The 26981-nt window shown below is 38.5% G+C and overlaps 2 protein-coding genes across 3 annotated transcripts; one reads left to right on the plus strand and one right to left on the minus strand.

Annotated features, from left to right (window-relative positions):
* Positions 1-404: 404 nt before the first annotated feature.
* Positions 405-5995, plus strand: b9d1 (B9 protein domain 1). The gene is made up of 7 exons (XM_083524693.1): positions 405-602; positions 714-782; positions 1551-1662; positions 4592-4688; positions 4861-4923; positions 5539-5606; positions 5711-5995. Exons 1-7 carry the CDS (start codon positions 540-542, stop codon positions 5836-5838), a joined length of 600 nt encoding a protein of 199 aa, XP_083380819.1. The 5' UTR covers positions 405-539; the 3' UTR covers positions 5839-5995.
* A 126-nt stretch (positions 5996-6121) lies between these two features.
* epn2 (epsin 2) lies at positions 6122-25370 on the minus strand. 2 transcript variants are annotated; one of them, XM_083524691.1, is made up of 9 exons: positions 25038-25370; positions 18734-19581; positions 12898-13010; positions 11328-11423; positions 10788-10914; positions 9826-9993; positions 9499-9585; positions 9185-9385; positions 6122-8982 (listed from the first exon to the last, which is right to left on the minus strand). In XM_083524691.1, the coding sequence occupies exons 2-9, from the start codon at positions 19326-19328 to the stop codon at positions 8630-8632; spliced, it is 1740 nt and encodes a 579-aa protein (XP_083380817.1). In that variant the 5' UTR covers positions 19329-19581; positions 25038-25370; the 3' UTR covers positions 6122-8629. The 2 variants fall into 2 exon arrangements, with proteins under 2 accessions (XP_083380817.1, XP_083380818.1); XM_083524692.1 differs by lacking the exon at positions 25038-25370 and adding an exon at positions 20033-20120.
* Positions 25371-26981: the final 1611 nt, after the last annotated feature.

Here is a 26981-nt window from a genome sequence, read left to right on the forward strand (position 1 = left end):
TCTACAATGATTAAAAACCTGAAATCAGCTGTGCTACTGCTTGATAGGGATGAAACCTTGAAGTCACAGAGGCCTAATTCAAATATAAATTGTGCAATTGTGAAGTAATGAGAGTCTTTCAAAACCATTACCCTGCAGAGATTATTTTTCTTTCTATCATAAGGAAATTAGTCCATGCTGGTTCTGGTAATGAGCTGACAAATTAAATTAGGTTTGTCATATTGGGCAAAATGCTGAACCATGCTTTGTGGACAGCCTCCAATGGTCGAAAACAAAACAAAATCTTTACCTCATGTATTTTTGTGACGCTCTTCTACAGCCACCTGGTGGACGGAGGCCCACATTTTACAATTCGCATTCCTGTTAGTTTTGGGCATTGCAGGGATCCGTAGTAAAAGCGTCCTTAGAGCTGGAAGAGATGTTAGCAACCAGCAGCCATTTGAGTGTTTGTGTGCGACTCTATTTCACTGGAACAGATTTGTGAACCGTGAAAGGTTTCTGTCACTTCTAATGTCGTGTGGTTTATTGGTGGTGTGAAGATGACCACAAATAACCCCTCCGTTTTTCTTCTCATGGTTAATGGACAAATCGAAACAGCTAATGTAAGTTACTTGCTATATGTTTGAATTAACAGTTAAATCTGGATAAAAGCTAACAGCCCTGAAATATATATATAATTTTTTTGTTTGTTTGTTTGTATGTATGTCTTCTAGTTTCCGGAATATGATGACTTATATTGCAAGTATTGCTTTGTATATGGACACGACTGGGCTCCTACAGCAGTAAGTCAAAAACAATCAACTCTTTTGATTATTTTGCATTTGCTTCGAGATTAATAGAAAAAGGGATTCCCCTTCAAATGACGAAAACATGTCATGAAATGGATCAAATATTATTATAAAGCATACTGTTTTGTTTAAAATGTCATCAGCAGAATGTCTAGGCAGGCTGAGGTGTCCAATCCCTGTTTTTCAGTTTTTCCTTAATACTGAATAAATGATCTATGTAGCTATGAAAGCTATGTAAAATGTATTAATTGATGTGCTTTTCCCCTAACTTCGTCCTATTCTGCACATCACATGAGACTAAATCAATCTGCTCTGTTGGTTTTTATGAAGCAGAGCCTGAGGCTGCTGATGGCTCACAGAGTTTCATGCATTGTATGTATGCCACAGGATGCTGCTTGAGTTTTTTGCTTAGAGTGATTTTTGGTTTTTCTTGCACTGATTTCAAAAGATGCAATTTTGCTCGGTTTTCTCCTTACTGCAGATTGTGCATCCCTTTATCGGATCACTAATGTGGTCTTTATAAAAAAAAACAAAAAAACTAGATTTTTAAAATTAACGAATATCGCAAATCTTGAATAATTTAATATTGCCTGCAAAATTATTGCAATGATATCACTAATATTCAATGAATCGCCCAGCCCTATTTTTCGTTAAAAAATGTTAGCTATCTTTTAATTTGAATGTAAGTTTATTCTGTTCATGAATGCATATTAAGGTATTTAGGATATTTGTTGCATTTTGTGTTTTTCTGCGATTTTTAAGGGTCTCGAAGAGGGAATATCCCAAATAACATCGAAAGGAAGAGATTCCTCTCAGAGCCTGGTGTGGAACTTCCCCCTGGACATTACTTTCAAAAGCACCAATCCATTTGGCTGTAAGTCCACCACATCTGTCTTATTACATGTCTTATAACCTCAATATAAATAGGAATAACACATGAAGGAATAATTAACAATGAAGCAATGTGATGCCGCTCGCACCATAAAGATTATTATCTTATAATCAGGCAGCTCTGAAGTGTTTAATTCCTCCTATACTACATCAGTTTTATTCATGCAATAATGACTTCTCATAAATTTTATCAGGGTATAAAATGCAAACAAGTTTATTCCTGTCATTACGTTTTCCAATATGGACAAGTTTGCAGACACCTGACCTTAAGATTTTTACATATGCACTTTTTGAACATTTAATTTCACATTTAGTCCCCTTTCCTCTAATATTTACCTCCACTCTTCTGGGAAGATGTTCCACTAGATTTTTAAGTGTAGTTGTGGGAATTTGCACTCATTCAGACACAAGGGCCTTAGTAGTCAGGTACTGATAGAGTAAGAAGGTCTGGGGTGCAGTCAGCATTCCAATTCATTAGGGTTCAATAGGGTTGAAGCTCTATAGCAGGCCACTTAAAATCTTCTATTCCAATGGAGTTGGCTTTGTACGCAGAGGCATTGTCATTGCTGGAACAGGTTTGGGTACAAGTGAACAGTATATGTAATGCTACCACATCCAGAGACATCCTTTAAAATTGTGTGCCTTTATTTTTCTCACATATGGAATCACATGTGAAAAGTCAGGTGTCCCAATACTTTTGTCTATGCAGTGTATTTTACAGTGGATATAAACAGTGCCCGTCTCTTTTTTTTTTAGACACAAACATGCTTTGGTGGAACACTTGGCTGGAGACTCCTTCTAAAAATATTAAGTCTCATTACACAAAAATTTAACACATTAACACACATATTTATTTGTTAAACACTACAATCTGTGTGTGAAATTTCCAGCAGTTTTTGAAATACTCAAACCAGCCCACAACCTGGTATCAACACCCATTCCACATTTTAAGCCACAGAATCATCTTTGGGGTTTTTTTGCAATGTGCTGCTGCAATAAGATTAGATTGTGTATATGTAATATAGGTTTGTCCCAAGTAAAAAAAATTCTGTATAAAGCTTCTCATAGTTAAGTTCTAGTCTTAACTAATAAAGAAATCAGAAACGTATGACTTTAAAAACATAATTGTATATAATTTTTAAGAGGCGAATATTGAGGGATCGCAAACTCTTAAAAGTAGCACAAGGTGGCAGCACAGAGCCCGAAAGACATGTACTGACTAATGATGTGAAACACATTAGGTATGTAATTATTGATATATTGACTTAATTGATGAGCAAATGTACAGTTATATTATGAGACAATGAGCCAGATGTTGGAGTGAATAAGGCACAACATCTGGATGCTCTGTGCATTTGATCCCAAGACTAAAACAGATCAGATATATGACTGAACACACATTTTACATACTGCTGTGTTTGGTTTTCACTGAACATGGTGCTGTGCGTGAAGTCGAAACATCTTCACTTTGGCCTCGTCTTTCCAAAGGTCATTGTAAGTCTGGTGGTTTGTTCAGATGCAAACCTAAGCTGTGTTTCCATGATCTTTTTAGAGAGAAGAGCTTTACTCCTGGGCAACCATTCAAACAAACCATACTTAGTCAGTATTTTTCTAATTGTAGTGTCATGAACCTACATGCTAAGTGAGGCCTCTAGAGTCTGAGAAAACTCTTGGGTTTTATGCAGTTTCTGAGCATCACACAGATGATCTTTTGGTGATTTTTTTTCCTGGTATGTTTTAATTATTCAGTTTAACTGAATAATGTTCCTCACTGTGGAATGATGGACTTTATATTGTTTGAAAATGGCCTTATAACCCTTCCCAGACTGATGGTTAGCAACAAATGTCTCTAAGCTCATTGCTGGGGTCTTAATACATGTCTTAACACAGTATTAATACACCTGAATGCTCTACAACAGCAGGCTGCTAAAACCCTGGCTTTATCGAAGTGGTCACACTTGCTTATGATCAATTAATCAAGGGCATTTGATTAGCAGCACCTGGCTGCTATTTAGACTCTAAATTCCTATGGAAGGCATAACTTTTTTTTTTTTCTTCACATTTTTAATTTTTGCTTGATTTTTGTAAAAAATAAATAATGACAGTTTGACATGTGTTTTTAGTTCAGAGGCGGTATTTCCCTAATTTTAACACCTGCTAAGGACCAGCTGGTTTTAATTATATCCACATAAGTAAAACGAATGAAAAGAAGAGAATAAGTGAAACCATAGATGTAAAAATATCCCTAGGAGTCCATGATGAGGTTTTATTAGTAGCCAAATGAGTTATAATGAGTTCAGTGTGATGATCTAATCAAAATGAATGCAAACTAACTAAAAAAAACACACCCAGGAAGGTTGTTTGGTGTGAATAACAGCTGTGGCATCTGACCGTCTGATCCTTTGCTAAGTTGATTTTCTGTACACTGTGACTGGACAAAATAGTTTGTCAGAATTGTATTAAATATGTGTAAATGTCTTCACTCAAACTGGAGGACAGTTATTCCAGCACAATGTATAATTTAGTGTTAAAATTTTTAGCATTTAACATTTTTTTGGCTTAATACTTGCATAAATTGAAAACATCTCTACAACCAAGATACTGTCACTTGGTCCACACACTTCATTCAGCTCAAACAACAAAAAAAGGCATATTTATGTTTATACATACTGATTTTGGGTAAGTCTATTATAAGTAATATGCATAGTATGCTATTTCAAGCACATTCATTCAGGGCTGTTTTTAAAGCAGGGTGGCAACAACAATGTAGACGTCCCAGTTTGAGATTTTATAATTAATATAATTGTAACAAACAAATATCTAATATTTGCCAATGCCATTATATTAAGTCTTCCTCATTCATTGCATCTCACAGTAGGTGTGTTTGATTTTGTTGTTTGTTTTTCCCCCAGGGCCTCAGATTGTGGTGAGCGTGTATGGGCCGGACACTTTCGGAAATGACGTAGTCCGGGGTTACGGAGCAGTGCACGTCCCATTTACACCTGGAAAGTGAGTGGCTGTCATGTTGAAATTAAGGTTGTATAAGATATCGTTAGTGAATGATTTCTTATATAATCTGGCAAATTCTGATAAGTGTTTGTGGTTTTTGCTAAATCATGGAGCAAGAGTCTCTTCCTACAGTTAACCTTTTTTTTTTTTTAATGATGAATTATTGTTCCAGACACACAAGGACAATCCCGATGTTTGTTCCAGAGTCTACATCAAGACTGCAGAGATTCACAAGGTAGTATAGCATCACAATTTATTTACCCTAGTGTGGTAGGTGATATTTTTTTGTTTTGTTTCTATTCATTTGTCCCCTTCTGCTAAAGCACACGATCAGACGATATCCTGATGGGTAGTAAATGAATACTTAGGTTTCAGACAAGCTTGTAGAGTTCAGAACAAATTGAAAACGTGCTGTAATTTTGGAGCAAATTGATGTATCAAATATTAAGAAATTCAAGAATGTGGTTGTGTCTTAGAATTTGTGCCTATTATTTATTCATATGTCAATGCCTTAAATAAGACTTAAAATAAACATAGGTCATTAGAGACCTTAAATATATAAATTTTTTATTTATATGTACATATACATACACACACACACACACACGTGTATGTATATAACCAATTCACTCTTCATTCGCTGGTGTTTCCTGTTAAAAACCTGTTACCACATGCCCCAATAATGACAGATCTTTTATATATATAAAATGTCATTATTGGGGCATGTGGTAACAGGTTTTTAAAAGGAAACCCCAGCGAATGAAGAGTGAATTGGTTTGTAGATAATCCAAGTAGCAATTATCTACCTGCATGAGAGGCTATCTAGTGAAATATGCTTTCTTTTCTGTAGCTGGTTGATGGGAAGACGTCCTGAATTCACAGATCCTAAAGTTGTCGCTCAGGGAGAGGGTAGAGAAGGTAAAGCTCAGTTATATAAGCACACTGTTATACAGAACCCTGACCTATATTACTCGGTAGCATTTGATGAGACGCTCAGCGAGATTGTATTTCTATATTTGCAGTAACCAGGGTGCGCTCTCAGGGCTTCGTAACCATCCAGTTTAACATTGTTACGAAGGACATGAAGAAGCTGGGATATGACTTTACACCCGCAGAGCAAACACCAGCAGGTCGCCTGGCAGGAACCTGAGGACCCCACAGCGGTTACACACTCTTTTCATAAATGTACAGATCTAGTGTTTTTAATATTCAACAGCTTTTATTGTATAATTAGCAACATGTTAACTGTAACCTCCATTTTGTCTATCCTGCTACTTTTATATATTTGTAATAAATTTCTCCACTTCCGTTTGTTTATTTTGGCTTTCACTTTGTGTACAGTTACCTAATTTTTTTTTTTTTCCCCAGAATCCATCATGCACAAATCACCATCTTGGTGCCTTACATCTCAACAAACAACTCTTAATCCAATGTCAGTGATACAGTTTATTTTTTTACCATTGCAACTGGGTCCTTAAATCACTCTGCTGCGATTTAGATGGCATTTAAAATTTCATGTGACTTTCCTACAAAAGCATTACACAGAAATAAGAGAGAACAATATGTTACAATAGAACAAATGATAAATTATATTATACAGTTATAATGCCAACAGGTTGAGCACATTCATAAAAAGCAGCCTGCTCCCAGTAACATGAGACAGTATGGTAAATATATATAACATGAGAAAGTAAAGGAGTTTATGCACGTTTATGAGGTTAGTCCACCACAATAAATGCATAATAAAGTACAAAGTAACAGAAAAGTGAGTGATACACAGTCAGTAACAGCAAAATGAAACAGGACGATGTTACTGGCAATGATCGTTTGCTTAGCTAGCAAAATTTTTTTTCCCATAACCAATTGTGTATTTGATGTTCGTCAGCAAGAAGTCTGATTTCACGGGATCAGCACCTGCATCAACCGTCACGTCCATCACAAGCAAAACGCACATTTTAAAGCTGTCTTTCCCTGATTGCCTGAGGATGGATGCAGATTTTACGAGAATGAACACACCCAGGCTTTAATACACGGCTGTGCTCAGGCAGTACTACCACAGACTCTCCAGTAGAGGTCCCAAATGAAGAGGACAGTTCAAGACAGCACATTTCTATAGCTGAGTCAACTGAAATCATGAACACTGACACTTGGGCAAAACAAAAAAAGTGAATCTACACAATTGCGTTATAAAACTACAACAGCTGCTCTTTAATACAGCAAAAGCACTACAACTTTGGTAACTACAACTGGACAGAAAATTGCAATCTTGTGCTTGTTGGGTGGTGTTCTAATGGGCTTAAAAAAAAAAAAATAAATAAAATAAAAAAAAAAGCGTAACCCAATATGAGAAAGTCTGTAAATCATTAGATTTATAAGTTCATAAGCAAGTTCATAGTAAGCATGCATGAACATGTAGTGGATGTTTGACCGTAAGAAATAATATCCACATTGCAAAGCAGGTGTATGCATTGTCTGATACGAACCAAGGAATCAGAGAGAGCAAGTTCTCATCTTTTGGGTATATTTTGCCATAAATTTGCTTTCACCAAAAGAACGTCCCATTGCTACATAGTAATGCTTTTATGTTAATCAGATGTAGTTTAACACCAATGCTCAAAAAAGCAAGCACAAACCAAAAAGAAAAGAAAAACACTCGCACACAGGCCTATTTCAGAAACCCCCCACCCATCAAATAAACCTTGTGTCAGTTTCCCATACAAACCCTGGAGTTGCTGTAATGGAAAGCACCGATAAATATTTTACTATTTATAAATGTATGTGATATAAACTGATTGCACTGGGTAAAAGTGATTAGTTATATTGTTAACAGTAAATAGTACTGAAACATGATCCTCCCAGTTCCCTTTGTTCTGTCAAATATTACCACCATCGCACACAAACCAACAAGATCACTGACACTAATCTGAAACATTTCTTGAGTCTTTTAATAACTAGCTACTAAATACTACTCGTTAGTATTGATTTGCTCATTTATTAGCTCTATCAAGCAGTCATAACAAGGACAGGGTGCGAAGCCGTTTGAAGAGTAACCTCTGCAGCACTAATGAACTGTAATGAACTGAATCAGCCCATACAACCAATCCACAAGCTCAAAAGTGTCACAAAGATTTGGTATAAAAGTCAAGGCATGGTATGATATGGTAGCCAATTCCACATTTTGCAAATCCCCACCACTCCACTACGAATTCGTCTTTCAATGCATTCGATTTTAAACCACTCTCCATGTCTCATGCATTCTTCTATTTAAAAAAAAAAAAAAAAAAAAAAAAAAGTTGATCATAGTCAAGCTAAGGACTAACGGTGAGCCAACAGTCAAAACAAAAACAATAACGAAGAGTGTGTGCAAAATCCCTGCTTAGAACATCAAAATTATTACCATGTAAACTGATAGTGTCCTCTAAAATGTGTCTACTTATAACCTACTGTAAAATACACATAGTGTATTTGCACCGGGAAGAACATATAGGCTGTTTTGATTAAAACGGGTTAGCTTTTTGCAATTATACAGCTTGAAAATACTAAAAATTAGAAAATGAAACAAGAGAAAGCAGAATTTTTTAAGCCTCCCTTAAGAAAATGAGCATCCAAAGCAAATTTAAAAATCAGAACGCCTTTAAATACAAGGCTGTCTTTTAGAAAGTAACCGTAGACTAAGAGTGGTGAGAAAGTCACACCTAAAGACACAGTAATCAATCGCTGGCAGTCCATTCGAGTAAATTTAGAAAAATAAAATACCAATCACTCAATGGTACCTACCGCCAAAGACGGCATCTCCTGCCAATGTAAAAACTGTAAACACCACTGCTACTCCAGAAAGTCTCAAAATAGCACATTGGTTTGGGAAACACAACAGTATGCTGCCCATACTATAGGAAAGGAGCCAGGAGGGGGAGACAGGCAACGAAAGCCTATATTGTTCCTCACAACAGGAAGGGATTAGTTGGGCCAGCAGCCTGAGCTGCAGTGCTTGTAGGTGGCAGCACACGGCTCATAAGCGGCTGCGGCATTGACAAGGTAGATGGCATTCCCATGCTTGGCATCATTTGGCCCATGGGAGCAATAGGGGTTATGCCACCCATAGGCCCCATGCCCACAGCACCAGCAGGGGGCAGAGATGACAAAGGCATGGGTTCATTGCTTCTCTGGGCCAGGCTGCCGAATCCCTGGCCTGAGAGACCCATCATGGGGCTTACTCTCATTTGATTGAGAGTGGGTGGCTGTGGCTGGTTAACCTGGAACGGGTTGACCTGAGCTGGAGGGGCAGGAGCGGCTCCTAAAAGTAGTTACCAGAGAGAGAAACATAGTAAGCCCAATCTGATTTCAAATAGTAACATGAAGAGAATTTCTTTGAAATTTACTAGACAGAAATTTAATGCATGTACGGTTTTTAATAGCATAAATAGTGTCTGAGCCATAAATCCTAACTAAATTACACACTTTAAATGCAACAGGTATAAATTATTTATGAAACATACCTCCAGCAAGAAAAGGATTAGAAACAGGAGCTGGTTGAGCAGACTTCGTAATCAGTGAATCCAAGTTTACCAGGGCTGCATTAGGACCCAGGAAGGACTCAGGGGTTTTTCTGGTTGCGGCACTTGACTGCAAGTCAAACAGGTCAGGGCTGGCAGACTTGCTAGTCTGTAAGGCCATAACTGAACTTCCTTTACCACCACCTTTAAAAGCATACAATTTATCTTTAGTCAGCACAAGGCTTACTGATTACATGGTTAAAAAGAAATAAATAGGAATAAAAAGATTATCCACAATAAATCAATGAGTGTCATACCTGACATCAATGAAGAGCGAAGACTGTCAAAATCCTCTAGGTCATCCCTAGAGGTACCATTTGATGTGGAGAAGAGATCAAAAGAGCCTATTACAAAAAAAAATAATAATTCATAGGCTTTGGGTCAAACAAGAACTTTCATCACATTCAGTCACACTGCTTAACTTATAATTGGTTGAGATAAAAAATAAAAAATTTTTTACCACTTTAAATTGAAAGTGCAAGTGAACAACTGGGGGGAAAATTCTTACTGGCTAGGCACATAAAAAGATGCTTGTTTCTTGTGTGTGAGGAGGTTTGAATGTGTGTATGTTTGTGTGTGTTTACCTGGACCAGGGGCTTTGGGACGAGTGGCAGGCCCTGAGCCCCACGGATCAGCCCCTGCAGGAGCAGAGCTTGACGCCCAGGGGTCACTGTTCTTAATGGGGGAGACTGATGCTGTAGAAGCTGACAGACCCCAGGGATCCACAGGAGCTGCTGGCTTAGTGGCACTACCTGCACGCACACATGCACACACAAACATTATTCAAGATTGTTCTTAGAGGACTAGGGACAAAACACAAAAGACAGCAGTGATGGAACACCGACACTTCAAAACAACTAAACACCTCCACCGGCAGCAACCATTGGCTGTTTTGGAGCGTGTTTGGGGCTAAATTGAAATTCATATTTAACAGCACTAAGCGAAACAAATGCTGAGTTATATGCATGTTCTTTGCTCTAACAAATGTAAAATGTTTACTTAAATCAAAAAATCATGCATTCAAAAGATACCTGCAGAATTAACTAATGTGTTTATATCCCACAATCCTGTGTAGCAGTTACAGCTGATAGTTTGCGAGATAATTAATTATTCTCTGCTACTATATATATATATATATATATAATTGTAATCGTAATTCACTATAACTCCTTTTCCTTTTTTATGGATGCATAAAGATGCAGATAGAGGCTGGGTGTTTGTTAGCTCCATTAACATTTATCCAGAACACTGCCTCTGAATAAGGCAGCTGAGATAGAAAGCAGAGGAAACGGATCTGTTGGTAGGAACACTGGGTGCTCCACCTGCGTATCTGCATAGTGAGCCCCTTTGTTTTAGAGCACACAGGAATGCACTACTACCAGCCTGGCTGCATTTCTCAAACACCACACCAGTAACACACCGGGTGGAAGAAGAATACAATACTAAGGGATTGAAAGAAACTGAGACAACGAGTTAAGGCAAAAGATAATATATTAAGATATAAAGAGTGACAGAATTAATGGAGGACTGAGTGACCCAGGTTTACCATAGCTTTGCCAGGGGTCTGAGGCAGGGGCTGCTGCTGCTGGTGGTGCTCCACCTGCCCCTGCTCCCCAAGGGTCAACAGGACCACCAGGGACTGCATCCATCAGATTCAGCAAAGACGACTGAGGCTGACACACACACACACACACACACACACACACACACACACACACACACACACACACACACACACACACACACACACACACACACACACACACACACACACACACACACACAGTTAGATCTTATATCTCGGATCTGCTACTGAAAAAGCAGCTTAAACTTTCACTACACTACTAGGCTTTTGTACAGATACTTACAAGACATTGAGCAAGTCCGCAAAAAAAACAGGAGAGAAAAGCATCAATTGAAATAGTATGCAAAAGCATTTATAGTTAAGCTTAAACCTACTGCCAGAAAGAGTATTAGAGATAATGCAATTCCAGAACATGATGGGTGGAAATGCATTAGCTCCAAACAAGAGTGAGTGGCTGATGAGTCATCAAGCTCTCATTGAATCCAGGAACACAGCACCTACCTCTTTCTTCTTTTTGGGGCCTTTCACAGTGTCTTTACGGCTCTCCTCCAGAGCCATCTGGAGCCGCAAGTCATCCCCGCGGCGCATCCTCTCCTCCTAAGGAAATACACAGTGACATCATGCTACATGTGTTATATACAGTCTACAATACATTCAAAATGTTTTCTTCATTGTATCTGCATCACCTAAGCCATCCTGAATAAAACATGAATCATTTCTATTTGTATAGCACTTAAGGCTGATGGTCAGATAGGGCACACCCAACCAACCTTCCCCACCCCCATCTAAACTATTATACAAGGAGGCAAATAAAGGAAGCAGTCTAAAAGTCAGAAGGGTAACAAAAGACTGGATTTTTGTTTTTTGCTTCAGCTGCAAATATGGTCAAAATATTTTGTACATGAAAATCATGACTCACATGACGGCTGGTATGAGGAAGTCTTAAAAGGAAGAAGCAACTCAAAAGCATTCATACATCATAAATGTAAAATATTCTATAATTTTAGATAAGGAGCTCTAAAAGGAGATAATGTGCAAATGCAGGTGTTGCAGGAGAAACAACCAAGGAGTCCGCATACTGCCAGGCCAAAGCGTGGCAAAAAAAGCTGTCCCGACAGCAGGAACCTCCTAAAGCGCACATCCTGCTCTAAACAGCCCCTCCTCAGTTTGAGCCACCAGCAGGGCCTGTCTCACATTTTCATGAGGAAATTTATCCCAGATGTCCAGGCACAGACACACTTCCTGTACACTGCTCTTAGAGCACTAACTATGGACAAACCTTACAACGATTCCAGAGTTAGAGGAAACACGACACTTCCCATCCATTCCCATCTATTGGAATCACTTTATCACTTTCATAACTGGGATTTGGAACAGTGAATACACTTGCGGTTGCAATGCTTCCACTCTAATTTGTACTCTGTATCTGAACAATATTCCTGGGTTGGCTTGGTTCCACCGGTAAAAGAAATGTGAGCTCTGCATTTTTGGTATAATCTCTAATCAGGAGAAAGCGAAAGCTTGCACATGGGGAGGCCGCGTTGCCCTTTTTTTTTCTCTCTTTCTTTAAGACACAACCTCAAGCACTTAAGGCAGTCTTACAAAATGAAATTTATACTGAAGTAAGGCTATTTGACTATTGGTGTTTGGTGCCAAAAATTCAAGTGCCACAAGTTCAGCCTGTCATTGTATACACAAAACCCTTCTGAACTTACCAAGGCACTACTGCATAAGTATGTACAAAATAAAAAAGCACTAAAAATAACTCACAGATTAGCTAATTTATTTACACAGTGGTGCCCAGAGAAAGGTCTAAATGACCTTATTGTTCAGTGCCATGTTGTCAAGACATATTTAAACCAGATCGAGAATGCTAATAGCTTAAAATACAGTACTACTATTCTAAGCATGCTCCCCTTTTATTCTATTGAATTAAATATAAAATCAATTATACAAATTTGAACAAATAGAACCTAGGTGATGTGTTAAGGGGACTGGAAATAAAAATAAATATTTTAGGCTTGCTGTAACGTTTGTCTGGCAAAAAAGGTGATATGACCATATGCCACACCTGCTCTGCTGCCTCTCTGCTCATAGCCAGGGCGAGCTGCAGCTGTAACTCCTCCTCGCCACTCGTCTGTGGTCGGGCCTGCTCTAGCTCCGATGACGCATTGGGGGATGTGGCTGAAAAGGGGGGTGGGGGGGGGGGGGGGGCACAACACACAAATACATTCAGCAACATCTGGGGCGTGCCTCTGAAGGCCACGTCACCTTTGATGGAAAAGGTACAAGTCATCAAAAAAAAAAAAAAAAAGCAATGACGTGAAGAAGGGAGAAGGAGTGTTAAGTACTATTTTTCACCACTGACTTACAAGTCTACATGCTTGGAATATCTGATGCATCAACTGCTACCATTAGCAGTAAATGTCAGTCATATAGACAACGTTTTAGAGCTTTTTAAAATGCCAGAATATATATATATATATATATATATATATATATATATATATATATATATATATATATATATATATATATATATATATATATATATATATAAAATATTTAAAAAATATTATAATTCATTAGATTGTGCTGATAGTGCTATGCTCAAAGTCACAAAGGACAAACAGGTATAAAATAAAGGGAGGACTTGGAATGACAATTTTACATGTATTGAAAAATTTGAACGCAGTGTTTCATAAGAAAATTTATAACATCTTGTGAACCTGTTGCAAATTCCCTTTTAGCATATTGGTGAGGTAAACATTTAACCATTTACTATAAAGCCTATAATTTTGGAGAAATAAGATGGAAATGCTGATAAAAAATTAAATAACCGCATCTCACCATGGTTTTTTTTTTACAGATCTGTGGTCTGATTAAAGTACTTTTTCCCCCTGACGTTATCAGGATGACTAAGATTAATAATAGCATCATTTCAGGGCAACGCAGAACAGAGGTAAATATTTGTGGTGCGACTCCAACCTTTTAAAGCCCTCTCATTATTCCAAGCTGTCTGACAGTTAAGTGGCAGTGATCGATAGGATGCAAGTTTCCAATCCATAAAGCCTCTGACCATCAGTTCTCCTGATCCATTTACTTCCTGACAATTCTGGACAGTAAACCGATCTCAATTCGTATCACGATATGGTTTGCTTTGAAAATGGTGAAATGGTTAGGAGGGAGTTCAAATTCAAAGTTAAATTTTCTTGCCTAATTTACCTAAACAGCTGATCACACAGATGGATTTTGAATATCTAAAATATAACTGTGGAATTTTTTCACTCTAAATCATAATAGAAAAATGCAGTATACATAAAATTAAGTCTTCAAAGTAACACATAATTAATTGCAAAAAGTATTCCAGCTAAAAAGATTGAAATGTTTTTTTGTACCGATTGGCGACTCAGAAAGACTGAGCTGTGAAGGAGCTTGATCAGTCACACTGTGAAGTTATGGGAAAGAGTAGTGGAAGCCAGGCTGAGGGAAGAGGTGACAATCTTTGAGCAACAGTATGGTTTCATGACGAAGAAGAGCACCAGAGACACCTTATTAGCTTTGAGAATGTTGATAGAGAAGTACAGGGTGCAGAGAGAGGAGGAGTTGTATTGTATGAAGAAGTCAGGTGTGTCTGAGAAGTATGTGAGGGTGGTGCCGGACATGTGTGAGGACAGTGTGACAGCAGTAAAGTGTGACAGCAGTAAAGTGTGCAGTAGAAATGACAGATTAGTCCAAGGTGGCGTTTGGACTGCATCAAGGATCGGCTCTAAACCCTTTCCTGTTTGCAGTGGTGATGGACAAGTTGACAGACGAGGTCAGACAGGAGTCTTTGTGGATTATGATGTTTTGCGGATGATATTGTGGTTTGTGGTGAGAGTAGTGAGCAGAAGAGCCTGGAGAGGTGGAGGTATGCGCTGGAGAGAATGGGAATGAAAGTGAGTAGGAGTAAGACAGAGTACATGTGTATGAATGAGAGGAAGGGCAGTTGAGTGGTGTGTTTGCAGGGAGAAAAGATGGTAAAGGTGGAGGAGTTTAGGTCATTGGGGTCAATAGTGCATAATAATGGAGAGTGTGTCAGAGAAGTGAAGAAAAGTGTGGCAGGAGTGATTTGTGATAGAAGAGTGTCTGCAAAAGTGAAAGGGAAAGTTTATAGGACTGTGGTGAGACCTGCGATGTTATATGGTTTAGACAGTAGCATTGAGTAAAAGACAGGAGGTGGAGCTGGAGGTAGCTGAGCTGAAGATGCTGAGATTTTGATTGGAAGTGATGAAGATGGACAGGATTAGAAATGAGTTTATTAGAGGGACAATCTTATTTTAGTAATCAGATTTATTCAATCTGTATTATTACATAAACAAATGCGATTAAAAATTTCTAATATCAAAGGAGGAATGGTGATTGATGAGGCAGCGAATCACAGTTTCTCAGTTTCATGAATACAGGGACCTGGATAATGATGAGAATCTCCGAGCGGCACTGGGGCAGAGGTGAGATGAATGAGGAAATGTGTATGTGGATTATTGCAACGTCCCATATTACATCATAATCTACTTTCTGTGCCTGTCTTAATGGGGAAAGGATGTAAACATGACTCACTTAATGCAGTCAGCTGAGCAGCCTGGCACCTCCATAAGCAGAGACGGATCAATAATGTTGAGGACTCATTATGCTTCATCACAACCGTATCTAAAAACTGACCAAACTGAACTTCTGAAAGCCCTGAGCTTTCAGTCTGTGTACAACTGTAGGAGGATGTTAGCCAAACCGACCCCTGGTTTCCATGCTATAATAAATCACAGTGGAAGTGGGCGCATCGTTTGAACGCCTTGGTTGTGAAAAATGACTTTTATAAAGGAGTCAGAAGTCTGTTTAGAATGAAACGAACCTTAACGTAAAGGGTTGACGCATTGCTGTAGTGGGAGTGTGGAACCTACCAACTCACCAAAGTGCTTTGCCAATTTTAGCTGAAATGGTTTTTTCCAGTGTTGGGTGATGGGGAGCTCCTGGGCCTAGTTTGTGAGCTCTGATATGAATCAGTATAATTAGCAAGGCAGTACACTGATTCATATTGAAATTAGTTCTGTACTTACACTTAAACAAAATGGAATGATTGCAGATAGAAAACCACATTTTTATATATTTATATATATATATATATATATATATATATATATATATATATATATATATATATATATATATATATATATTTTTTTTTTTTTTTTTTTTTTAAGAGACTTGCCTGGAAGTCAATTGCGTGACAGATGGAAATTGTTCAAGACATTTCCATCTGCAGTTCCATTAGAGAAACACACACACACACACACACACACACACACACACACACACACACACACACACACACACACACACACACACACACACACACCACTAACCATGAACTGAAATCTAATTAATACCGAAGAACATCAAAACAAAACCTCTACTGCAATCAGCAATTTAACCATGTTAATTCTCAAATGTATTATTTTATTGCTATATTTACACACACCCAAATTTCCAAACACTATTAAGCAACTACAGTGTAACAAGAATGGGGGCCAAAGTTTGCACATGGATGCTCTATGACACCAAAAAAAAAAGTTTGATCTTTCCCAGAACACACAAAACCCCTGACCACAACGCATGCCAGATCACATACCAGTAAACTATATCTGCACCAACTTTACACACTGCAATCAGGCTAAAGATTTAATTTAATCATTTATCAAATCCACTACTATTTTTTCCTCCTCTGATTAAACAACACAGCCATCTAAAATCATATCTGGTTGCCAAATGACATCCAGCTGTTTATCCTTATTTGTGCACCAAAATGTCCTAATCAAATACAACCTGTTGAAATGTGGTTTACACTTAACAGAAAGCCCATTCACAATTTCGAGAAGGACAATTCCCGGAAATTTCCACTGGAATGCAAACCATTCCGCTGTTAACAGTTCTGCTTTTCTTACAGGAGGTTTATACACCCCCCTCCCCCATTTTATTTTAATGACTCAGCTGCTTGTTCTTCTGTTTAATATTGCATGTTTGGTGGAGAAAAACAACACACAAGCTGAAACACTAAACACGAACACACTGGGTCACTCCCACCAAAGATTTGTCTCATATGCTATACTAGCAACAACCCCCCCCCACACACACACACCCCCCCTAAATAAATAAATAAATAAATAAATAAATAAATAAATAAATAAATAGATAGGCAATATAGAGAGCTTCAGTAAGTTACTGCAAGCTATAAACCGCCCTCAGACGTAATCCACACCTGTTCATCACTATCAGTAAACTCTTCTGTATGACATCCCTGGGTTAAGTTATAAAATGATTTAGTCGTGTGTGGGAGGAGGAAGTGAGTGAGAGAGAGCGAGCGAGAGAGATGCATCCGTCTTCCTCCCCTCTGTACAGGATCACAGAGCAGTGCACTGGGCCTTGGGGAATTAGGGAATGCTGGCTTCCTGTAACCAGCGTAAAGCAAATGGAGAGTGAAATGCAAGGCATGCCATGGTTCTGAACGTTCAGAGAACAGAAGCTGGGCTTACAAAATGACAAATATCCAAAAAGCAAAAGGTGCCAGTTTTTAAATTGTCCAGAGAAAAAGATTGCTCCATGCAGTTACAGCCTTCAGGGATCCTTGAAGAAGACAAGGACAGTAAATCATGAGCAGGCCAATTGCACAGCCACCGCCATGAGCTGAATCCTAAAACGGCTAGAACGTTTAATCATATATCAGCTATTAGTCATTTTGTGTCAAATCGAAATAGACTTAATTAAATATATCAGCCGAGCTAGGCTAGATCTGAATGACTTAATAAAGCCTAACGTTCCTAGCTTTAAAGGAACATTTTCAGGGGCGGTACCACATGAAATAATTATTATATAATTATACTTCTGCAATATAATCATCTCTATAGAATATTACACTTATCTGATATCCAGTGACATTGACACTGATACTAAAATAACACATCTGCCAACCTTAACACATTTTTAAAATCAACTCCAAAATGTAACAGTATGCTAGTACAATTTATGCTCTTGAATTTTACAATAGTAACTGACCTGGACTCTCATTTATTAATTTGAAATAAAAACTATCAATGTATCTATCAAGTCAAGTTTATTTCTATAGTCCTTTTTACAACAGACATTGTTTCAAAGCAGCTTTACAGAAATTTACAGTTAAGGTGAATGGTTTGTATTTGTCCCTGATGAGCAGCCGTAGCAACTGTGGCAAGGAAAAACTCCCTTAGATGTTATAAGGAAGAAAGCTTGAGAAGAACCAGACTCAAAAGGGGAACCCATCCTTATTTGGGTGACATAATCTATGACTTCGAACACATAATTTTCCATCACTTAACTACATTTAGCGTTGAGAAATTATAGTTGTCTCTTAAGCATGACACTAAAGTGGAATGGTTTCCTCACTTTTTCAGCATGTTAAGTCAGCTCCAGCAAAGGTCAGCTATGATAAGGGCCTTGATCACAGGGAAGCAGAGTGGTACTAGGCTTAAACTACCAACCTTCTGATCCCTAACAAAGTGTCTTTAATTGCTATTGAGACAGTGATGCCATAATAAAGAAGAATTGCATGGAAACCACCAAAACAGTAAACATGAAAAAAAAAAAAAAAAGAGAGAAAAATTCAACAAAGTACATGAAATAGTGCAAATTATCATTTTCCTGTCTTTCATTTTTAATTTCCTTTAGATAATTAACTACCATTCACCACAGTTAACTCACCATTAAATTACCGTAAATACACAGTTAATATATTACAATGCAATAAACAAGTTTATAATGCATTGCAATATCACAGCTTACATACCATATTTGGCTAAACATCACCATCACCGAAAAAATATAGAATCAAACAAACTTACATCCATGATATGAAGCTGGTGAGCCCTCAGACCTGCCGTACTCTTCTGAGTAGCTGGTGGAGAGGTTCGGCTGGCTGGAGCCGCGGCCAAAGCCGATCTGGTGGCTGCTGCCGACACTGGTTGCTACCTGGGCCATGCGCTCTTTGGTCTTAAGGGCCTGCGAGCGTTCGCCTTTCAGCCGATCGTCGTCCTTTAGCAGAACCACTAATTGCTTGGACTTCTCCCTCACGTTGATGCCTTGGTCTTTACCGTCACGGTCGACATACTGGAAGTCTTTAAGAGTCTGGATGGCAAAGATGTTCTCTTTGCACTGCAGGGCCACACGCTCCGAGCCGGTCTTGATCAGGTAGTCCAGCAGTGTCAGTGCCTTGTACACGTGCCGCCAGTTCTTGCCGTGATCGTTCAGCCTCTTCCAGATCATGCTCATAATCTCAGAAAAGGCCACCACGTTGTATGTGAGGTCAGAGATCTCAGACATTAGCGAGCTGGATGGCCCCCACGGGTCGTTGGAGGTCGCCTCTCTGACCTTTTTCTCTGCATCTGAATAGTTATTGACCACATTTTTCATCTGCCTCCGGATCGTTGAGCTCGGCATGGTGCAGTTTTGAGAGTTAATATCCTTGCGATTTAGCAGGAAGAATACTTTTTTATTTTGCAACAAAAAAAAGGAAAAAAAAAAAAAAAAAAAAAACAGAAGATACTCCTCTTCTGTAAGCTCTCAAAGTCAGGCTCAGAAAGGTTTTAACTAGTCCAAAATGCACATAAAAAATATTCTCTCTGTTAGTTGGTGCCTGTTAAAATCATTTCCACACAGTGCAGGGAGTGAGCATGGCGAATTCCTCCATTACCTGGAACACAAAACCAAGACGGTAAGTACACAGTCAAGACATCCGAATAAGCCTTGGTTATTAACCTTCGAACGAAAGGAATTAAATATTCTGCACAGCTGCACCAAATTGTATTATGTTTATTCTGCAAACATTATCTGGACTAATAATTCATATAAACTAATCTTAGGTCCAAAATGTTTTAGTCATGCCCTTTGTTTTGTTTTCACATGGAGCCAAGTCTAGCAAGCACATTTACTGATAGCACCAGCATTTCCACACTGTTAAAAATTACCCCCAAGTCGAATAAACAGAAATAGGTCACAGCTGTGCACGTTCTAAACAGAATGTGTAGTAGGCTCCTATCCAGATAGTAAAACATTACCCATACACACAAAAGCTGTACATGCTACTGAGACAAAAAAAATACGAGTCGATTAATGGCTGATGTGGTTGATGTTACACATCTTACAGTAATACAACACCGTCAGCATGTGAGGAAACATCTCATTTCCCAAAAGTCATTGCATCATTTTGTTCTTTCCATTTCTGTCTGTGTACTGGACTGTGAAACAAAATTCATTACATTTAGATAGTACATCAAAATAAGAGTGTGTGTTTTTCTAAAGTCACAAGCCTATTCATGATTTTATGAGTCATGGTTTCTTAAGTGACCAGACCACTATTCAAAATTTTTTTTACTACTACTTACTACTATTTAATCCTAATTTTCCTACTGACAACAATAAGTTTATCTAAGATCCATGAGGCGAAATCTGCATGCTTTGCGTGTCTTAAATTCATAAAAAATCTGTGAAATGTGACTCCTGCCAAGCATCCATACAGCTCAACCTCGGCATCGATTCCCTCCTCCCACCGCCCTCCCAACATCCCTGAGTCTGCATATACATGAATAAAGACAGGCCCTAATGAAACATCTGCTGCTTTAATCACTGATTCGGCACACAAGAGGAAGAGAGGGGCGACTGATGCAGATGCAGAAGCCCTCACTCTGACCGGGGGCTCAGGAAGCGAGCACACAGGCACAGTTTGTGAGAGAGTGAAGGACACAGTGGCTTCTTCCATACTAAAGAACAGCTCAGGTCTCAGTCTTGCCAATAACTAGGCAACTCAGTAACTGGTGTTGAAACGAAGCCAAGCACCAGGCAGAATAAATTCAGGGAGTTGAAAAGCGAGTGTGCCCTGCGACAAGTTTACTGTGATGTCCATCAGTCAAGCTCAGATACGATAAAAACCTTTTCATAGAGGGCAATGAGATCAATATGACATCACAGCTGGGCAGAATAAATGCTGTCACAGATGATCTGTCTAAATCTATAAGAATGGAAAGACAGAGAAGCACCGAGTCATAATGGTTGCATCTATTGCTAGTAAATCTATGATTTCACAGAAGCAAAGTAGATATGTTATCTATAGTTGTAAGAAATGTTTTTAACTCAAATACAATTTTCAAATGCAGGTAAAGCACCAACATTTCATAGACATATACTCATCAACCATACTTACACATAAACTAATATTAATATTACAGATAACCAGTTGAAGCCTGCAGGCCTGATGAACTGTATAATGACAACAATCAAGAGATCAGCACAATATTGTGCATAAATCGAAATTTCTAAATAGAGAAAAATGTGTCCGAAGGATATTACAGAAACTTGATTTACAGAGCAAGAAAATATATTTCAGGTATTGTGTTCTGCAAGTTTATTGTACATAAATTATGTGATTTAAACAGTTTTTCTCAAAACACACAGGGCAAAGATTAACCTTGGGACATCACGACGTTTACCATACCGCTATACGCGTATCGCTTTCTCAATGTGTAGCAGCACAACTGCGATCTGCTATTTTTATCCATATCACACAGGCCTAGTTCCCACCTAGCTGCTACTGATTAAACACTTAGCCACGATAAGCTTATTGTGTAGCCCAGGGCAGGGAGCTAAAGTAATCTACATAAAAATTTTATTCTGACAGGGATTCACTCACCCTGTCGGCCCACCAGGTAAGACTAGTTTCCAATTTCAGAGTATGGGTTAGACACACAGTGCCTACTGATATTAGACCAGTTAGATAACACTTATCATGATCCATCTAAGTGTGGCATGAGCGTTAAGAAATGGGGAAGCGAAAAAAAAAAAAAACCCAACCAGCATTTATATCTAATGCACAGACCACAAAGCTCTGTTAAAGGTTTCACTTGAAACTGATTTTGGTTTGACCTCTGAAACGATTCAGGGGGGCAAATCATTTTTATTAAGACATCAAAAGAAGAGCCTAAATGCTCACTGATAAACGCTAACATGTCAAGTAGTTCAATATTTAGTAGTAGCTGCTTTCCCTCCTTACGGTAACACTAGACAACTGGAAATGCAGCTCTACAAACATAATAGATCTTGAACAATGCAGAGTGAACGCTAATAAAAATGGCCGACTTGAAATAGATATCTGCGTTCGAAAATACACGCAGGTGTGAAAGACAAAATGCCCTTATACAGTTCAAACTTGATGAACAAAAAATGTCTGCGACAAGTGCCAACATGTCTGCATGGGTGCATTACAGAAAAGAGTTGGAGTACAAAAGGAGGGTTTAGAAAACACTGACAAAAAAACTATTGCATTAGAACTCCACACGACTGACACTCAAGGCAAATTCAACACATAAGGTATTTACCAAAATGATGATATTAGCAGTGGGTGTGTCAACATGAACACATATTCCAGAATGCAGTCTAATCCAAAAACAGTGTAGCTTAAGGGAAGCACAACACACAAGCATTACAGAGACACATCTGGGTGTGCATTTCTGTTCATATTACCAGTCTTCCTAACTTAGGCGGGTATTTCACTTTAGTGTAAACTCAACTGCTCCTAATGGGGATGTTTTAACAGATGGTTACCATTTGTGAGCAGAAATAGCTTCATTGTGCATCTTACTGTCACTTACTGAATTCAGCAGGCTCCTTTGCATATAACCTACAAATCAGGTTTATAAACTAAATGCCGTAATGTTTTCTCCCGTATGTCATTGAAAACAATACGGGCAGCAACAGGATCATACCGTGGGAAACAGAAACGTGTAATAGGCACTAATCACACCACTAGGGTTACTACAGAATCATTGTTAGTCCCTGCGTATGATCAGACAGTTACCTCGAAATCAACCTTCAAAAAACTGATTAAAATGTATTAAAGTTCTATTTGGGTTTTTTTTCCCTTTTAACCCTTGATTTCTTTTCTTTACTTCACCAAGTTCCTTGTTCGTGCGATTATGAACCTGTTTGTGCCTGGCTGCAACTCCCCAAATATCTGGCAATCCTCAGACCCTTAAATCATGCCAAAGACACCTCTATATCCTGCAAAGGGAAAAGAACTGCACGCTGTGTAAACACGTTACATTCACATATGATAAACATCCAAATCAGAGTAAAACATCACTGTTGAGAACTAAACCATCTGTTTTTTTTTTTTTGCTAAGTAGAACTATCTCACTAATTATATTTTTGGTCCCCCACCTTTCTCTCACTCTTTCATCTTATAACGACAAGGTGATAAATAACCCCATTCAGATTGGATTCGTTTCTCACAGGGATGTCTGTAATCATTTTTACATGTCTCCTCAGTGACAAACCTCTGGCATCCAGACAGCAATAAATTTACCACAAGCGAGATGAGTTTTTCAAGCCGGTTTGTATTTTCTAGGAACTGGAGTCAATGAGAAGGGGGGGAGTCGAAGAAGAAGGAGGTGAGAAGTAGCTGGCGATTTGAGATATAAAAGAACTGTTCCTTTATATCTGGAGTTTGGTCACTGATATGTGCACTGCGAGATTGAAAAACAGCAAGCAGCAGTCAAACACCTAGTTTTTTATATAAGCAGAGAAAATCATTGTCATACATATACGGGAATAAAACGATCGGACTATTAAGCAGAGATTGAGAATTAAACAGCAGGTAATTGTGCATGTAGTTTTCCCAGAGGAACACAGATCTGAGTGATCTGGACAGTGGGGTAAAGTCAGAGCGGATTACCTGTTAAAGAGTAGATAACTCCTGGTCCTTGTGTACATTTAATGGTGTCTGAATGGGACTAATTGTATGATTGATTTTAAATATATTTTAAAAAGAAAGTACAACCAATCTGCAATACTTTGAAATATCTCGAGTCTTTAAATAGTCACAAAACACCGTGATATTTCGCATTAGGTAAACATTCCGTAGGGATTTCCAACCTTAACATCTTTACTACACCCCACTATGGAGTGAAGAGATATCCGGGTGTGTCTCAGTGTGTAACCCTTAGCACAAAGACACGATATAACCGCATTATTCCTCTAATCTACAACTCAGGGCTGTTTATTCTGATTCAGCCGAAGCTTAAAAGGACCGAACGCCCTGTAACCGAGACACTTTACTCGCCTGCAGCCACTAAACATGTCATTTCAGTATCGGGTTGTTTGTATTTACTCACATCAAGATCTCTAACATTAAACAAACATATATCAATTAACTCTTAATAATCTCTCCATACATGATCAGTATTATTCTGAGTAGTAGGCTGCTCTTATAAATAAGTGTGGCTAATGTTGCTAACAACAGCTGATCAATTTAATGTTACAAGACGCCAAGAAAACTACAAATAAACAAAACGTTAATAACTAAATCCAAATGTATTCATACTAATCTGGGTTACAACGACGCGCTCCACACCATTGTACAACACACACAATCAATTTGCTAGCTAAGATACTAGCACACTTACAGTTAGCCTTTGGTGTTAGCTAGCAATCCTAGGACAGAGGCGTATTTAATATGTGGGGGAAAAAAGCAGCACGAACAAAAGAGAACTAAAACTTCCGACAAACTTTCAGTTACTATGTTTGACTGTGCGAATTAAAAGCGGCTAAACCTCAACTTCCCGTCAGTTTATTTTAGGTTTTTTTTCTAGGTAAACACGTAGCCAGCAAGCTAGCAGGGGAGAACGCAAGAAAAGTTCTCCTGCTGCTAGCTTGTTGCTGACATTACAGCGGATCGGACCGGTGTGTCTCTTCGTGATAAATATGAAAAGTGAACAACTTGTCAAATAAATGAAATGGCAGCATATTTATTACTAATACATTCCTCTGTGGTAAAGCGTTTCTAACTGCCTATTGTCGGAGTTTGTGAGCTAACATCGCTAGCTCTCTAAAGCTAACCATGGACAACCGGTTGTCCCAAAGGCGTTAACTCAATACTAATAACAAATCAACAAAGAGTATCCGAGTTACCCTGGTTTACACAATAATGTAATTATATTTAGTTCATTTATTTACTTATTTAGTTGATCTGACTGGTGAGGAGAGCTGCTCGGTGCTTTGAGGAGATATCACCAAAACCGAGGAATCAACACACACACACACACACACACACACACACACACACACAACCAGACAGAAAAAAACAAAGCAATAACTCACCAAATCTCGCAGTGATGTAGCTTCAGTATTCAGCAGTATTTTCTCAGGAATAACACCCTTTATATATACCAAAAAGAGGAAAATATAGAAAGTCAGAATGCCTGTAAATATGTACTTAACTTCGTGAAAGTGACTTGCCCAGTCTCTGTTAGTGTTTATTGAGCGAGCAGACAGGCGGGCTACACGTAGCCGTGTGGTCTAGCTTAGCCAGTAGTAAAGCTCGGTGTATTAGCTGTGTGTGAGTGTGTGTGTGTGTGAGTGAGTGAGGGGAGAGAGAGAGAGATAGAAAGAGAGATCGACCGACCGACCCACTCTATCCAACATGGCGGATTCACTAATAGATTGGCTTCCATAGAATGCAAGCGGCACACAGGGTGTGACCAAACCGACTGTTACTCAATATTCCAAGTCATACTTCTTTGAGCCGAGTTACTGAATTTTCATGGATTATTGAAATTTACATGTAACCGAATTGGTACACATGGTCGTTGTATAAGATGATTTGCAAAGTAAATTTCAAATAAACTCTTAACTAGAAAAGCATATTATGATGGCGCATTAGTTTGCCCTCAGCACACTGCTGGGATCTGCTGCCATCTAGGGGTAACAGCTGTTACACACAATTCTCTCCAATCTCCTAGTCCAGGGGTGGGCAATTAATTTTTACAAGGGGCCACATGAGAAACCTGAATTGTGTCAGAGGGCCACACCAACGATAATATTTTAGGGATGCACCGAAATGAAAATTCAATTCAAAAGGCAATGAAATCCATAATTTTTTGTGTTATGCCTTTTGCCTTGGCACCATCACTGGAAAACTTTCCTGCCTTTTCAAAAACGTCCTCTACAGACGGAGTGAGCATGCTCGGATTGACTTTACTTTTCTGCGCCGCATTCTTCTCATATTTAGAATGGCAATCGGGATGTTTGGATTTCAGGTGATAAATTAATCCCGACTTGGAGAAACTCTTTGCAGATACACCCCTATTAAAATTTCAGCATTGCATGTTTTGCAAATCGCTCTCCTCATACCGCAGACATGTTGCTCTTATCCAGATAACCGTGTTCTGCTGCGCTTTTTTATTGCGTCATTACAATTGTGTTTCTGCCGTGTTGTCTCGGTGATTTAGGTATTTCGGCAAATTTCGAAAATTTTCGGTGCATCCCTGTAATTTATGATTGGCCTCACGCGGGCCGGACAGGGACGTACAAAGGGCCGGATGTGGCCCGCGGGCCGAAGTTTGCCCAGGTCTGTCCTAGTCTATATTTTTATATCAGAAAATACTGTCATTTCATAGTCCCCCAACTTCTTGTTCCCCCCAAATAATCTCACCTCCACTATAAAGGTCTTTCAATATTTTGTTTAGATATATTAGAGATGCTTTTAAATTCACTTGTTTGCATTTCTTATACATATAAATTCCTCTCAGATTTACAGTTTGACTTCTTTTATTAATGCAAAATAACCTAATTTACCTCTATGTGATTGATATAGATTTACTACAAACTTTTGTCCATATTGTGTATGAGCATATATATATATATATATATATATATATATATATATATATATATATATATATATATATATATATATATGTTGCATCACGAATGTGCAAATGTACATAAAGACATGTTTTGAGTAGTGGAAGCCAAACAAAAACACTTTTCCCAACCACATTGAACACTATTTGGATGAATTGAATCACTGACTGCACCCCGGTAATCAGCCTCAACAATAATGTTCCAATCAGATAGATATTTAAATTGAAAATATGTGTTTCAGCAGGACAATGAGCCAAAACACACATTGAATATTAAAAAGAGAAAAAATTTAAGTGTGTTGTTTTTAAGTGCACAAATTGTAGTGTTTTTGAACAACTGAGTCAAAACCCACACTTACATTCAGTTAAGAATTTGTGGTATGACCTGGAAATTGCTGTT

This window comes from Silurus aristotelis (genome assembly GCF_946808225.1).
Source record: "Silurus aristotelis genome assembly, chromosome: 21".
Lineage (NCBI taxonomy): Eukaryota > Metazoa > Chordata > Actinopteri > Siluriformes > Siluridae > Silurus > Silurus aristotelis.

Excerpts from the sequence above, each read along its gene's own strand:
- b9d1 (XM_083524693.1), top strand. The coding sequence starts at position 540 with ATGACCACAAATAACCCCTCCGTTTTTCTTCTCATGGTTAATGGACAA. Across the intron at positions 1,663-4,591 it reads AAGCACCAATCCATTTGGCT|GGCCTCAGATTGTGGTGAGC; the intron begins GTAAGTCCACCA and ends TTTTTCCCCCAG. Across the intron at positions 4,689-4,860 it reads GTCCCATTTACACCTGGAAA|ACACACAAGGACAATCCCGA; the intron begins GTGAGTGGCTGT and ends TTATTGTTCCAG.
- epn2 (XM_083524691.1), bottom strand. The coding sequence starts at position 19,328 with ATGCCGAGCTCAACGATCCGGAGGCAGATGAAAAATGTGGTCAATAAC. Across the intron at positions 11,424-12,897 it reads GCAGAGAGGCAGCAGAGCAG|GAGGAGAGGATGCGCCGCGG; the intron begins GTGTGGCATATG and ends GTATTTCCTTAG. Across the intron at positions 10,915-11,327 it reads GCCCCAAAAAGAAGAAAGAG|CCTCAGTCGTCTTTGCTGAA; the intron begins GTAGGTGCTGTG and ends TGTGTGTGTCAG.